The sequence below is a fragment of the Dermochelys coriacea genome, chromosome 2 (genome assembly GCF_009764565.3).
Source record: "Dermochelys coriacea isolate rDerCor1 chromosome 2, rDerCor1.pri.v4, whole genome shotgun sequence".
Classification (NCBI taxonomy): Eukaryota; Metazoa; Chordata; order Testudines; family Dermochelyidae; genus Dermochelys; species Dermochelys coriacea.
Window position 1 is genome coordinate 82,798,082 of NC_050069.1, and position 16,821 is coordinate 82,814,902.

The following is a 16,821-nucleotide window of genomic DNA, read 5'->3' on the forward strand; positions in this document are numbered from 1 at the left end:
AGAATGTATTTTTCCAAATTTTGCCAGGACATGGGGCTATCATCATTTCTCTCCACATGGAATTTTTAATGCCAGGTCAATACTGTTTTTATGTCTCAACTGAAAGATAAAGCCTGCAGTTCTCCTTACAAAATGCTGGGCTGAGAAGAAGGTTGTTATCTAATAAATAATCAACAGCACTTTCTGAAGCATGAAGTTTTCCTTGGAGTCCTAAGCAAACTACTTGAAAAATTTTAAAATTTCTATTTATTGAGATACTGGCATGAAAAGTGCTATACAGCTACACCTTTTATTGTGGCTGAATTCAGTATAATTCTTCTGAACGTAAGCATTTTCATCAGTATTCCTTTAGGCCCTGATCCTGTGAACACTTAAGTATGTATATGAATCTGTTTATTTGATTAGTCACTTTGATTTCAATAGGAGTACTCACATGGCTAAAGCTAGGAGCATGTATAAGTGTTAGAAGGATCAGGGCTTTTGGTATTTGACTGTTCCTGTTTCAATACAGATTTTCAAGAATGAGCTGTGCCAGGGGATATTAACAGGAGACAAAAGGAGTCATTATCTTTATGTGTTGTTCCCATGTACATAATTAGATCATATAGGTTAGTGTTATATTTTTTCAATAATGTACTACTACAAAATCTTATATGATAATGCATGAGACCCTGTTTTAATGGATATACTCTGGCATAATTGTTCTGCTTCTTTGTTTTTTTTAAAAAAATGCAACCATTAATAAAACAAATGTACACAGATGTACATATATATATATCTAAGAAATCACAAAATGCTAAATTTTACATTACTTTTGTATGTTATTGTTTCTGCTAAATGATACAATTTGTTTCTAAAACATACAGTTTGACAGTACATGAATTAGCTGAGGGATTTCTGTGAAGGATTCTTTACAAAACCTTTTGACCTTTGATAGACTAAAACATTCACTTACATCACAGTTGTATATTTATTGCAGCCATGTGTGATATTAGTCGATGAACCAGATTCTGATCTTCAGGCATGTCCACACTGGCCTGCAGTTTGGACTAATGGAGCATGAATAGGTAGTGTGCACAAAAGTGCAGTGCTGTAATTCCCCCAGATGGATGCTGCGGGTGCAAACTTAAAGGTCCCTAGCTCACAGTAATGTAGTCCCTTTAGTCCAAACTGCAGGCCAGTGTAGACATACCCTAAATTACACTTCTATAAATCCCAAGTAACTTCATGGAGGCTAATGGACTTGCTATGAATTTGCAGAGAAATTGATCCCAACAAATTTACAATTAGCTAATTTACAATTGGCAATACAAATATGACTATAATTAGTATCTGTTAGTATGTATACAGGAATCTCACCTCTCTTCCACTGATGTGTGACATCACTGGGTGCTCTGGGGTTGGCTGTCGGACAGCTATTTTTCTGTACTCTCCACCAAGCAAGAAATGTGTCGCCTCTGAACCGAGGACACAGGAAAATCTGGCTAGTGGTAAATGCTGATAAAGCAAGCAGCTTTAAAACGAAGCAAAACACGGTGATATCATAATTACCAATTACAACATTAAAGGAAAATCATTAAAGTAGTCCAGGGTAATCAGCTTATTATAAAGTGTATATACTAACTTATCTGTCGTAGCACGTCCTGAATAGGTGCAAGGCTCTGTAACTTGTAATTGTAAGATGGGCGCTTCATAGTAATCACTAGGTAACAGCACCATGTAATCCTAAAAACAAAGAAAGTGATTCATACAAGAGCACACAGAAAATTATAAAATGTACATCTCTAAAACGTATGCAAAGGTCTTCCAGGGAGTACATCAACTCATCAGGATATTTGCCTAGTTTTATAACAGTCTACATAAAACAAACTAGCAAAGTCAGTACAAATTAAAATTTCATACGACTTGTTTATACTGCTCTATATACGATGCACTAAAATTTAAGTACAATGTGTATATTCCAACTGATTTAATTTATAATTATATGGTGAAAATGAGAAAGTAAACAATTTTTAAGTAATAGTGTGCTGTGACACTTTTGTATTTTTATGTCTGATTTTGTAAGCAAGTAGTTTTTAAGTAAGGTGTCATCTGGGGGTACGCAAGACAAATCAGACTCCTAAAAGCGGAACAGTAGTCTGGAAAGGGATGAGAGCCACTGAGCTAAGAGACCCAGGTTTCTCAGCTCACGGCTGCAGCTGACTCTCAAATTTCTGTGCAATCAAACCTCTAGAGGAGGACAGAGTGCCACATGGTTTAAGCATGGGTTACATAAACTCTACTTTATGTACACAATTGTTTCTGCACACTATTCACCTGTGTATGCAAGATGTTGAATTTACATGCACAAAAACACTTGTGCTTGTCTAACATATGCAAATAGGGTTCTCCTACGCGCACCAAATTGATTATGCATACAAATTCAGTGAATTAAGTGAAGTCAAACAGACATAAAAAGAAGGCACATTTTAAAACTCTGGCTCTACTGATCTATCAATTTCAATCTATATACTGATGTTTATTTGATTTTAAATTTTTATTTATTGAAGTTTTACTATAATAAATAAATAATATGATTTGTTAGGACAATCAGCAAGTCCCCTTTCAAAATGATGGACAGAACAGACAACAAAACCTAATAAATATTGCCATTATAGATAAGAAACAAAGTTTAATAGTATTCTAGACATTATGTAGTCTATTCCATATATTTTAGTATAGTCATGGACTTGATGATTGAAGGTATTCATTTCTGATTCATGCAAAAAATGTTTAAAAATACATACATAGTTTGGGTGTTTCATAAGTGATCACTTGAAACATTTTGCCTGTGTTATACTTTGCACTAACTTCTGAATCTTTATGATGGATAGTTTGCCAATTTTGTAGGCAGTAGAAGGAGGTTGCAGCATTTAGAAAACAACTTATTAAAGGAGGAGTTCCTCATATTTTCTCTGAGAGAATTCCCTTTCATAGGATCTTCATCAATAATTAAGGGGTTGATCCATCAAACACAGGAAAGCTTGGATTGCTCTCATGAGTGAAGTGACTCTTGTGGGCTTCTTCAGAATGGGCTCTAACTCTATGGAAAGAGTTTCAAATTATAACTGACACAGATTTTGGATAAGACATCTGGATAGGGCCAAAACGTGATGATTACAGCTTTGTATAAACACCCGTGAATTTTTTTTTAAAAGTATATCCATTAGAGAGGCACAGTCTAAATATATATAAAAGTCTTATACATACAAAACAAGGGCAGGTGAAATTCAAATAAGAGAAAAAGAAGTGAAATGCAGAATTGTAAAATTTCACAATTTTTTATTCCAGAATGACACTGTGCTCTCCTGTAGTATTGAGTTTCATGTCCTTTACAGGGATCTTCCTGGCACCTAACTCTGAGGTGATCCTTTCATTCTCTCTCAAACGCTCCCAAATAAATTCTACTCTCAAAAACTTAAAACATTTTTTCTCAGTCATTTTCTTACCAGGAGGACTCCCTCTGCCATAATATTGACAATCCATGTTCCTGGAATAAGTGAGAATGGATCTGCAAAGCCATTTCCTGGGACAGTGACAAAAGCCGGCTTCTTACTGGGTGGGAAGACAATGTCTTTGCTCTGAGTAGCCCCTAACAGCAAAAAATAAATTAATAATAATATTGGATTATGTCAAATGACTCAATTTTCTCAAGTCATAAGACCAATGCTTTCATTCACTAAAATCAGACTGAGAACAACTGATCAACACTGATCTTTCAGCTTGCGTTAGGAACCCACCACATAATGTACATAGTGAGCCATAGATCTATGTGATTATTGTCCTCTTCATTCTCACTAGGCTCAAGTGAAGTGATTTAGAAAAATAGGAAACACCTCTATTTCCCCCTGAACTTTTGCCACAGCTTGGGAAAGTTCTGAAACATTTCCTTCCTTTTTCCTTATTTTTTGTTCCATCTGTCTCGCACTGCTTTAATAAAGACAACAAAGAATCAACATTGTGGAATTTTCAGCTGACCCAAAGAAGCAGGTAATGGAAATTTTAGGAGATAGCCTGTTCTCATGTGATTTCCAGCCAAATTCTGCAAACTCAAGAGGTTCTGATAAGCGTCTACAATTGTAGTTACTAATTGTAACATAAGAGGACTTCTGTTCCTTTGTACAGAGTTAAAATACAGAAATACCATAGCTGCAGTGTCCCTCATGGAAGAGAAGAAATGGGAGTCAACTGCAATGACTCTAAAGAGCATTCTTTATTGAAACCACTGATCACAGACAGGACCCTTTGTATTTCCTTTTGGCTCTCATCTCTCTGACCAATTAACATAACCTGTGCTGCTGTGTCGCCACACAGAGTCTCTAAGAGTACAGCAGCCTGGCAAAAACAACCTCTGCGGCAGTGAGTATCAGAGCCTGGGTCTACAGATGCGGGCTCACCTATGGCGCTAAAATTAGCCTCTACCCCTCCCACACAGAGAGGATCCGGAATCGTTATCTCCATAATGGTGTGAACCAAAACAACCACTCCAAATTCTGTTGACATCTGTAACCAGACCCAACATTTGTGGATAACAGGACCCATTGTTAAATATTAGTCACTCCGTGAAGACAGGAGCCAAGCAGCTTTTGAATACAAATATTATTTGTAACATCAAAAAATAACTGAGTCCTGTTAAACTTGCTGAAAACGTCACCTAACTGTCAGTATGAACCACCTATGTCAGTACTGAAAATATTAAATTTGGTAAACTAGACATCTAAACAAAATATTAATAATGAAATCAATAGGCATCATGCAAACACAGGCAGCGTTAGTCACAGCAAAGTACACTAGAAAAACACATAGCACTCGAAGTTGTTAAAAACAATACATTTAAAATTACATTATTAGTTGAACTTTGCTGAAAGTATGAAAATGCTTCTCTGATCTAACACTAAGTCATCTGCCCTCTTCTGCCATTACGTTTTACCTACCTGTTTCAGACCGAGATTGGTAAGCAGTTATGCGGCCAGATACCATTTCAATTCCAGGGTTAATATATCTCAAGATAATATGAAATAAGTAGAGGTTTGATTTTTCCACATTCAGAATTATCCTCACTTCATTCTGTAAAATGGAAGTTAACAAACACAAACAGCCATAAAGTGCCGAATAGATAAACAGTTAGAAGCCATGCAAGCAAAATGCTAAATTTCTAGAGAAAATAAACACACGCACATATACAGACAAATATGTACAGAAACAGCGATTCTGGTATATGATGGGTGAAGACAGGTAAGCCTAACAAGAAAATTAATTCACTTACAAGTATAATTAGTGTCAAAATGTTTCCCCTCAGCAACTGAGATCCTCCCTTTAGTGCTCTTTGAAACCAGGCTGACATAGCGGAGTACTAGGTGGAAGAGCTTAGAGGAAGTCACAGTGACAGGCACAACCACCTCTGGCTGGGAAAAATAAAAAGAAGGAGAAAAAAAAGGAAGAAAGGAAAGTAAATTATTTAACACACTACCACCCAAAGAGAGAAAAGTTATAGAAACCATTTAGTGAGGACGAACTCCGTAACAGGAAAGAAAAGTTATGGTAGCATACAAAAGAATATAGAACGAAACACTCTGCTGAGGTAAAACACTGATATTGAATAGTGTCTTACCCAGCTAGTCTTGGAAAAGCAGAATTAAAGGTGCATGTTGACACTAGGCTGTGAATGGTGGACAGTGCTTTGTTGGAATCCTGCAATTGCTCACACAATGCCTTAAAGCAGACGTATTGTAATAAGGGTTGCCTGTATTCCTGGATTTCAGGATAATAACCCAGAATTACCCATCCAAGTCCTGGATTCTACACAAAATTCTAAAAGCACACAGAATTCTCTGAATGTCATTGCACTTTCTTCTGATCCCCAGCAAACCTCCTAGCCCGTTACATTCATGGTGGTTCTGGTTATATTTTTGCCCTTCAGATGAACTGACATTTCTGGAACCAAGTGCCTCTTCTCAGCCACTGACTGGCACTGCTGCCCCCAGAAGACAATTCACACGGCACATTATCCACGTAAAGCTTGCACAGCAGTAGCAGCAGAGTGGGAGACTTATGCAGACAGGCAGAGTGGTTCAGTGATTGGTGGTGGAATAGCAAATGAACAGACTTAGCATGACCTCAAGGGTTCCCCTTGCCTTGTTCCTCCATTCTACCTTATGCTTCCTCTCTTCATGGTTCACACCTCCTAACCCTCTCTCTCCCTCTTTTCAACATGCCCAGGGGACTGTTCCCTTATATTACCACCACCTTCTTGATCTGTTCTCCCTTTCAAGCACACACACATTCCACTTCCCCTACCTTCCAGAACAAAGATCACCCATAGGTTTGCCCCTTCTAAGACCTCACCTTCTCTAATCTCTGAAAGGTAGCTAATGGCTAATGCCACCAGGACAGGCCTTACACGCCATTTTTCGAGCATGTGCTTATTGGTCATCATTAGAGAACAAGAGTATTTGTATATAGCCCTCCCCTTTATTAAAATAAAAAGGAAAGCTGGAGAGCAGAAGGGAATCTAGAAATGGGAGAGCTATAGAGGGCACGTATACAAGTATAATAGAGGGCAGAAGGAAATAGGAGAGCAGAAAGGGAAGTTCAACAGAAAATATGGAAAAATAGGAGAAGCTTTTACAACTATTTTTGAAGGGAGGAGAGTGATAATTCAGAGCACTGAGGCTGGGAGAGAAGCAGAAGAGGAAATATCTAAAGAATATATATTTGACAGAGAAAAGGCAGATGGAAAAGAAGCCCAAAGCTTTACTGACAGAATAGTGTTTGAGACATGATGGGAAGGTTTGAGAGCGTAGACAGGAAAGCAAGAGTGAAGAGACAGAAGGAAGATACATGTGGGGAAGGGTGGACAGTCTTGTGTTTAAGGTAAAGTGTGGGTGGGGGGTGCTAGACCAAGGTCTGGCACAGACTTGGGTAAGTTGCTTAGGCCAACATTTTAAAATTTGGATGTCACACTGAAGTATATTAAAACACATTAGTGGCATGACAGTGCGCTCGCAGCTCCTGCTAAGGACACATACTGACTAATTATTTCACCTGAATGACAACATTGCAAGCTTTTAGATTGTCTTCTTAAACAAAAGTTGTAGCATTATTATATCATGTAACAATGTGTCAGCCCCAAAGAAATTTTGGGATAACTGTTTCATTTCCCTGCAAGACATGGGTAAGCTATGTCAAAATCCAGAATGCCCTTTGATATAAGAGTGTGTAGGTAATTCAGCTGTCCTACAAGGATACAACTATCTAAGGCTCAGATCCTACAAATAGTTGCATAAATGTATAGCTTTACTCATGCAAGTAAAGTTATGCACATGTGTATTTACAGGATCAGGGTCTAAATTATTCGTAAGAATAGCCATACTGGGTCAGACCAAAGGTCCATCTAGCCCAGTATCCTGTTTTCCGACAGTGGACAATGCCAGGTGCCCCAGAGGGAATGAACAGAACCGATAATCATCAAGTGATCCATACCTTGTCACCCATTTCCAGCTTCTGGCAAACAGAGGCTAGGGACACCATCCCTGCCAATTCCACTACCTTCTTCATAAAATGTCAAGAAGATATGAAACAAAAGCAGGACGGTGTAGAGTGGAAGTTAAGAAATCAGATCTTCAAAGAGTAGCTTTTGTGAATGTGGGTGATTTCAGAAAGTTAACAAAAAGAGCCCCAGAGTGCAAAAAAAAAATGAACAAAGAGTGACTAATGAAGAGGAAAATGAAAATAATGGCTTGCCCAATGGTTATGTACTTACCCTTCAGTTTATGGTTGCCCAATTGGTCCTCAGATACCCTACCGAAGTTGGACATAAATTTTTCTAAGAACTGTAAATCTAATTTGCACCAATGTAATAACAGAGGTACACATTCAAGGACCGTGACCAACTAGCCTTTATTGCTTAAATTTACTGTTTTATAACTGTTAGTTCCTTTGCTCTGAATTCAGTGCAAGTCTTCTAATTCCTGCCCTAGACACAGCAGATGATGGACACTTTCTTTCTCTGATTTACTCACTTGGACTCTGCTCATGATAAACTAACTTGTAAACAATCACAAGATTGTAATATTCATGCACAGTCACATTCTTGATTGGATGCTGCTGCTTTATTCAACAATCAACAGGCCTGTTTCTTACAATGCAAATATGTCAAGCCTACTGAAGTATGCTTCTGTCTCTCAACCACTGTAGTAGCAAGGGCATACTTTATTTTGACCTCCTTCATGACTTTACATTCAGGTAGCAATATTAAGGAGACATAAGCCCCAATGGCTGCATTTTCATCCAGCAGCTTTTAATCAATAACGTACTTGTATGGAAGACATCCGTGCATATCCTCTCCAACTAAAGCCAGGAAATTCCTGAGAGTCATAACCAAACCAAATGCCTCTTCCACTCGCAGTAGTACCATCTTCGATCTCAAACTTCACATGGTGTAAATCAGGGAAAAAGTAGTTCTTTTCAGGCCTTTCATAAAGAAAAAACAAACATGGAGGAGCTATTTATTTTCTCTGAATTTCTCCATATAAAAACATTGTAACATCTCCCCTGTCAGCAGTCGTACTGTTACCAACAAAATACAATTTCAACCGCTGACTGCCTCTCAAATATCATTTTGGAAGTAACTGTGTTTTGGGTCATCTGACAAATTCATGCGTTACCTCACCACTTGTGAGTAATGAGACCAACCTACCAGCTAATTTATCAACAAATCATGTGAAAAAATACAAAGGAATCCTGGGCAGTTTTAAATGATTGTTTTGAAGCATGAACTGTGGTTATGTCTGCACTTGGAGCTGGGATGCGATTTCCAACTTGTGCAGACATACACTAAATCTACTTCAGCTAGCTCGCTATAAACAGTAGTGTAGCCTTGGTAGCACAGGCAGTAGCAAGTGGTGGGAGGGGCTAGATGTCCCAAGTACATTCCCAAGGGGTCCAAGCGGGTTTGTGCTCAGGGCAGCTAACCTACCCTGCTGCTCGCCACTGCCTGTGCAACCATGGCTACACTACTATTTTTAGCAAGCTAACTCAAGTAGAACTAGCACAAATACATCTATACAAGCTGGGAATCGCACCCCCAGCTAAATGTGTAGACATAGCCTAAAGGTCTCAGCAAGACTTACTTCTGACAGGTCATTCCCACTATGTGGTTTCTGCACTGGCAGGCACCTGATGGCTCGCTGCACACAAGATTGACAGATCCTCCGACATCACATTGGCAGCCTATCAGGTATAGAACAGAAGCCTCATTTTTCATCAGAAAATGTAATAAACATTACCAGAAAGTACCCCTCACTTCCTCTAATTCAGTGTTTCTCAACCTGTGGCCCAATCAGCACACAGCTGCAGCCCTCGTGACATCCTCAAGGCCGTACAGGTAGTATTGGATGCGGCCCACATAACATGTTGTGGGCTGCATATGCCGCCCATAATGGTAAATAGGTTGAGAACCACTGCTCTAATTAAACCACCATTAACTGGCAATGCAAATTTCCCCCTTCAGACTCCCTTGTGAGATTTTCAAACAAATGTTAATATATTTCAGTTATTTCTAGTTTCTCATGAGGGGTTCTTTTCCTGGTCAAAATATTAAATAGTAAATACAAGCCACACTTACTGTTTGCTGTGATTAAGGTTTACCAATATAAGCATTCAGTTTTTCTATTCAATGGGCTGGATTTCTATAATGATGGTTAAAATAAGCATGCAGTGGGAATACAGTGGCAGTTTATTTTTTTAAGAAAATAAAGAACAAATGCATGTAAAATATAAAACAAAGTTTATTTTTGAAGGACAGCTACCACAATGTTTTGATTTGTAGTACAAAAATTATATACAGTATATAATCATATGCTTGTATATACATAATTTTTGAAAAAATACTGGATAAACTATGGACTTGATAGAGCAAACAAGACTTCAGGCACAAATTAAAAGTATATCTAGGTCAAAAAATGCAAAGCTGAATGCTTCAAGGTTCTTAACTCTACATACACATCAAAATATAAGTGGCCTATTATTCTGATGTGCTGACAACCTATACATTTCCTTGGAATCAATGGAAACTTTAGGTGTTCAACCCTTTGACAATCAGACCACTTTTGCTTAGGTACTTTACTTTTATTATCTAGGTTTGATCATTTTGGCCATAATTTATAACTATACACACTGGAGAAGGGACTGTTTAAATAACTGAAATGATCTAAAAATATATTTTAAAATCTCAAATCATTAAGGGACTTATCCAAATCCCAATGAAGTCTATGGGGATGTTTTCAGCAATTTCAACATATTTTGGGCTAGGCCCCAACAGAAAAGGCTTAAAATGACATACAAATACATCTCGGGGTGGGGAGGGGGGAAGCAGTTTACAATCTGCTAGGATCTGAATTCAGCATTTCATGGTTTTCCTGCAGCAGCTGATGACATTACAAACAGCTAAGCACAGCATGGAACTGCAGTTTTTATAGGCATCAGAAGAAACAAATAACCCTGATCTAAGGTCCCGAAAGGAAAGTAAAAGGAAAAATAATTTTCAAATATCTTGTTTTAAAGTCTATTTAATTGTGATATTTAGGTCTTTCTATATGTTTTGTTTGGATAACATTTACCTCAGCTTGGAGACACTTCACAGGGCTTTTCACTTCATTTAAACATCCTCCAAGTGGGGAGTAGGAAAGGTATCAGCCTTTGTCAGAGAGGCTCTGTATGCTACAGAAATAACTGCCTTGTTCTCTGTCCCTTTAGATGGAAATAGGTGATTTAATTGGTGCAGAGAGCCTTAAGGAAGATGACAGAATATTCATAAGCAAAACTAATTGCTCATGAATGAGCTCAGTCTGCACACTAAAATTGGGATTTGCACTTCTACACTTATGACATGCACTCTCAAGTGACAGCGTAAAAAATTGCACATACGGGTGGTTTAGTGTTCAAACAGAGGCCTGGTTCTGAAAATGTGACCCTTGGGATTTTAAAGACATTTTAATTATCATGTGTCACTACTCTATTGGAAACAGTCATTTTCCATTTTACCTTGACACCCAAAGTAATTCCTGTTTTCCAGAGCATAATAGCCAGCTTCACAAGTGTCACAGGAAGCTCCACAAACATCAGGCTTGCAATGACAGTCACCATTCTTCTGCGGAAAAAATGATTTGATCAAGATGGTTTCAACTTTTTGTTCAATATTTCTTATTCAAAAGGGGAAAAAATCCTGACCAGAATAAAGAAGATAGTTTCAGGATATTACTATTGCCATCTGTCACCTTGAACAGACAGCCTAAAGGAAATGTGCTCAAGACCCTAAAAAACATGCAGGGGAAGTTTTATAGAATATATCTGGAATGTCACCAGTTATGTGTCCATACAAGGACAATAACCATTTCTAGAATTCTACCTCACTGAATGTTAAAATAATTCCTTTTTATGCAAACTTAATTTCTCTTTACCTGCTGACATTCTCCAACTCCACTTAGTGTTCCCGTCACATCACATTGGCACTCTGTGAAGACAGACACATTGACCTGAATTTCATCTTCCTAGGAAGCCTTTAGATCAGGGGCGGGCAAACTTTTTGGCCTGAGGGCCACAATGGGTTTCCGAAATTGTATGGAGGGCCGGTTAGGGGAGGCTGTGTCCCCAAACAGCCAGGCATGGCCCAGCCCCTGCCTCCTATCCAACCGTCCCACCGCTTCTCAACTCCTGACGGCTCCCCTGGGACTCCTGTCCCATCCAACCCCCCTCTTCCCTGTCCCCTGACCACCCTGGGACCCTGCACCCCTGACTGCCCCCTGCTGTCCCATCCAATCCCCCCCTCTCATTCCTGATGGCCCCCCTTGGACCCATGCCCCATCCAACCTCCCGTTCCCTGCCCTCTGACTGCCCTAAAGCCTATCCACACCCCCGACCCCTGACCACACCCCCGAACTCCCTTGCCCTCTATCCAACCCCCCCTGCTCCCTGTCCCCTTACCGCATTGCCTGGAGCACCAGTGGTTGGCGACGCTACAGCCACACTGCCCAGAGCACTGGGTCAAGTCATGGCTCTGCAACTGTGCTTCCCAGCCACCCAGAGCATTGCGCTGGTGGCACAGTGAGGTTGCAGGGGAGGAGGGACAGCGAGGTAGGGGCTGGGAGCTAACCTCCCAGGCCAGGCAGGAGGGTCTTGTGGGCCGGATGTGGCCCACGGGCCATAGTTTGCCCACCTATGCTTCAGACCAAAAGCAACAGAATCTGAAATAGTGATTCACTGAGCATTAATGTGAATTTTCCTCTGGAATTCACGCTGCCTTCTGGAGCTCTAAGACATGAAGGAGGAAAACCTACTTCTCAGGGGTACAGAAAACACTGCTTTATGGCAAGTGTGAGGGCAGAAAACGAGTAAGGCCAGGCTATGACACTACCTCCCCACTGCCACATTGTTGATGGCTTGCACTCCAGATGATGCTAGCACAGAGCAAGCCCTTCCCTCAGGAAAGCAAAAGAAATACAGCTATGGCCAGTCCCTGAATTGCCGGAGCATAATGGGATGAGGGGAGAGGAAAAGGAAAGGGAGAAAGGTGAGGGCTTCTTGTGTCCTTACTCCCATACACAACTGGGCAGTTACCAGCCACACACTGGTTTGAAATATTCCAACTTGTGTTTGACAAAGACAGACTTGAATTGAGATTGAGGAATTGTTTGCCCTTCCTTCTACCCAGAACAAAGAATGATATTGCTCTGATTGTTGGAGGTACTTATGTGGCGAGAGAAAAAGCTCCTTCTGCCAGAGTGATTGACTATTCCTTATTTTCCAGTGCTACCCTTTGGGACAATTACAGCATGCTTCATGAAACAGAAATGAGATAAATATCACAGGAACCATCTTTGATGACATAGGTGCATTGTGCAGCCATGGAAGTGCCCCTACTGACATTGGGACTATGGAGAGGTGCTGTGACTGGTCTCTGAGGAGAAGATACAGACTGAGCTATATCTGGATTCAGTGCTGTAAAGACAGTGGTGGTAGCTCTAGAGCTGGCTATATATCTCATCTTTCCTACCATTGGGAGGTTGCTGTGAAGCAATCCACTAGAAGAGAAACATACGGAAGAAGTAGGACTTTAAAAATAAAATTGTTGCTCTGCAATTTAAAAACAGATGGTACACCACATCCTCACTGACAGCAGCTGTCACACTGATCTTACTTAGACATAAACAACAGTAGGCTGTGCAAATTGTGACGCCAATAAGAATGCTTTCTCACCCTTGATAATTTAGGAGAATACACTATCAGAGGAGAAAGAACATTTTCTCCAAACTCTTGGGCAAATTCTGCTCTAAGTTATAATGGTGTAAAGTCTGCATAACTCCTTTGAAGTCACAATGGGATTACACCTGATTCATACCAATGTAACTGAGAGCAGAATTTGGGACATCATCATCAAACGTTGGTGCCAGGATAGGATCTGAGTTTTGAAAACAAGTGTAAGAATCATGGGTAATTTGGTACCAAATGTCAGCAGTATGAAAAATCTGCTGTTACGATACAATAACCAACATAGAAGGTTTGTGTCACTAATTATAGCTGATGAAGATGGATAAAAAGAGTTTGTCTTTGATGACCTGAAGAAATGAATGTATGAAATCTTACCTGTACATCCATCAGGGTTTTCTCTGGCCAGATTCCAGTAAAGTGGTTTGCATCTGCTACATATAGGACCTTCAACATGCTGCAGACACCGACAATAGCCCTGATGGCAGAAAAGAATCAAACATTGGGCATCCCAGTGTTCAGATTATTTTAAATAATGAAAAGATTGTCCTTTGAACAATGAGGCACTACTGAGATTTCTTTCTACTGTGGAACTCTAAGGAATGTGAATAATGTGCAACAAAGGGGAAAAGCGCTAGCTTACATCATTCTTGTTTATCTCCAAAAAGTAGATAAAAGAATACATAGTATTCAAAAGGAAGCATGCTAAATTACATCCAGAAGACAGGATACAGAACTTTTACTATATTGATATTTAAACAATAGATGCCGAGACAAATCTCAGAACCAATTCTTGGGAAAAAACATCTTTGCTTTAGTATACTAAAATTCACCGGGCCCAGGAAAGCGCACCCGGGTTCGCTACCAAGTGAAGTCCCATATTATCATACTGTAGGCCTGGCTTGACATGAGTCAGACATGGATGTGGCCTTATTTCTTGGGAGACAGGATTAGGGAGGTGTAGCGGGGTGGTCACCTCGCTCTACCCTGAAGGGGTTAAAACAGCCCTGGGAGAGGGGTGCCCTGGGGAGCCAATAGTAAAAGCAGCCCTGGAAATGGCTGTGGCAATGGAAGAGGAGTGAGACCAGCTGGGGGAAGCTGAGTGAGTAGCTGACCACAGCTGTGGCCAGAAGCAAGGAGTCTCACTCTAGCCCTGGAGTGGGAAGGGCTAGCTCCCTGGGAGCAAGATACCTGAGGTGGAGCAGTGCTGGGGAAGGCCAGAGGGAGCAGGGGAGCTCCAGCCTGGTAAAACCCCAGGCTGCAGGCCTTGGTGGAGGCCTACAAAGGTACTGGGGCTGCAGAGGGGCAACCCAGAGATAGGCGAAGGCAGCAGGTCATTGGCACCCCTTGCCAATGATGAGTGGCCATTACACTGCAGTCTGCCCCAGTGAGCGGGGGCTAGATGATGACTGGCAGTAGCGACTGAGGCAAGATGAGTTTAGAGGGATTGGAGATTCTCCAGGGAGGGGAGACCCAGAGTATGTGGGTACTGCTGGGGCAGAACCCGGAGGAAAAGGCGTCTGGGGTCCAGGAGGGACACGGGGCCAGTGGCAGGTGAGACATTGGCCTGCAGAGGGTGCTCTGAAGGCTGGAAAGAGCTAATTCCCAAGATGACTAGCAGGAGGTGTCGTGCTGATGAGTCTCGCATTGCTACAGGAGGTAAACAGATCAGCAAACTGGAAACAGAATGTTTGTGCTTAGATATGTCAGTAATATATCAGACAGAATGACTATACTAGCTAAGATAATAGTGAATACCCAGGGAACTGTTAACAATGGACAAAATAAGCCCAGAACGTGAGTTGAGGAAAAGCATAAGTCATGCACAGTTAGTTGACAAAGCATGCAATACTGGGATTGGTTCCCACAAAGTAACCAAGCCAATCCCAAAAAGTGATGTATAGCAAATGTAATGTGTAAATGTATATACAATAAAGGAAGAGGTTTTTCTGTGCAACTTTGGATGTGTGGTATGGACCCTCTGGGACAATTTAGTCAAAATCACTAAAAGGGGAAAAAAAGGGGTTTCCATTTGAATTTGGCTGCCTCTGAATGTACAAGTAGGAAATGTAATCTAGGTACAGTTGTGTAAAAAATAATTAGAGCAACACAAGGGACGTTAAGCAAAATATTAAAAAAAAACCCAAATACATTTGTGTACTTATGCAAAGTTTTAGGGACCTAAACAAACACTCCTAGCATCTAAAACCCCATTTTGAATGTTTAAAATGAATTGCCTTTTAAAAAAATATCACTAAAAATCCTTTTGAATCTTTCAGTCAAAGTTATAAAAACTGACACACACACACACACTTTTTGAGCAGCTGTCAATGTTTCTGGGTAGTCTTTGCTAATTTTTTTTCTCCCTCATGTCAAACCCAAGTAGCTGCTGTTATCTGGCTTTGCTTTTTAGCATTTAATCATTTGAGTATCTCCAATGTTTTTATGAAGTTCAACACTTTTTAAAATAAGGACTAGAAGATGTGGTTGTGACTATGACAGGGATGGCCAGAACCAGGACAGTAGGAAGAGACTCTAAATCCTTCTGGATTAATAATATAGCAGCTAAAAAGGCTGCAAAAGAAAACTGAGGCAGGGGGAGGGGTACTCACAAAAATAGCAATGTTCAGAACACCAGACCTTAATGTGGCTCTAAGTAATCAGGCAATCACTTTGATAGGAGTAGATGAAAATTCTATAAGCACTTCATATAAAAATTAATATGGCTAACAATTTTATGGCAAATAAAGGGTAAAGACTGCACTATAAGAAGAAAGTACATTCCCATGTACCATGTAGTGTATATCATAAAACGCATAAAACAAATTAAATAAAACATGCTATTTAATTAATTTTATAAAGGCTCCAAAGAGAAGCCACAATAGGTTGTATTTTCTTTTTCAGATGGCCACGTGTTTTGGAAGCAAAAACCAACCCAGTACCCCAAAAAAGCAGTAAATATAAAATAAAGCTTATCCAAATAATCTGTTTATCTGTAGTATAAATTATTAGAAAGTGAAAACCTATATAGTAGTAGTTTATATGTAAAAATTGTATTAAAACTAAACAATTATATAAAAAATAAAAAACAAATCCAACTAATAGCTTAAAATTAAATATTTAATAGTATTAATGTGCTAAATGTTGTTAAATTTCACCAATCTGCAATCATTAACATTTAGTGAAATATAGTTTAAAAACAATTAACACCTCATAAACAATAAAAGTAAACTTTAAAATGCATAAGCCTGCCAAGGTTTGTCATAACATGATTATAACGTGCAAACAGAAAGTCCAAACCAGTAGTATATGTATTTGGTGTTTTAAAAGGGCCAATTTGATAAAGCTGAAAATAATTGAGACATATCAGCTGGGAGGAAGAATTTAATCAGAAAAATGCGACTCATAGGACTGGAAGGGACCTTGAGAAGTCATTTAGTCCAGTCCCCTGTACTCATGGCAGAACTAATTATTATTTAGACCATCCCTAACAGGTGTTTGTCTAACCTGCTCTTAAAA

At 39.7% G+C, this 16,821-nt stretch overlaps 1 protein-coding gene across 3 annotated transcripts in view; it reads right to left on the reverse strand.

Annotated features, from left to right (window-relative positions):
- The window catches only part of LAMA3 (laminin subunit alpha 3), a 187,375-nt gene that overhangs the window by 87,514 nt on the left and 83,040 nt on the right, over positions 1 to 16,821 (reverse strand). For 2 of the 3 annotated variants that reach the window (XM_043507984.1, XM_038391479.2), the window contains exons 18-26: positions 13,681 to 13,780; positions 11,499 to 11,551; positions 11,083 to 11,188; positions 9,171 to 9,270; positions 8,355 to 8,511; positions 4,974 to 5,106; positions 3,489 to 3,631; positions 1,625 to 1,725; positions 1,360 to 1,513 (exon numbers count right to left, since the gene is read on the reverse strand). In XM_043507984.1, coding sequence (XP_043363919.1) covers positions 1,360 to 1,513; positions 1,625 to 1,725; positions 3,489 to 3,631; positions 4,974 to 5,106; positions 8,355 to 8,511; positions 9,171 to 9,270; positions 11,083 to 11,188; positions 11,499 to 11,551; positions 13,681 to 13,780 — 1,047 coding nt within the window. The remainder of the gene's footprint in view (positions 1 to 1,359; positions 1,514 to 1,624; positions 1,726 to 3,488; positions 3,632 to 4,973; positions 5,107 to 8,354; positions 8,512 to 9,170; positions 9,271 to 11,082; positions 11,189 to 11,498; positions 11,552 to 13,680; positions 13,781 to 16,821) is intronic. The other variant, XM_043507982.1, reaches the window with a different exon arrangement.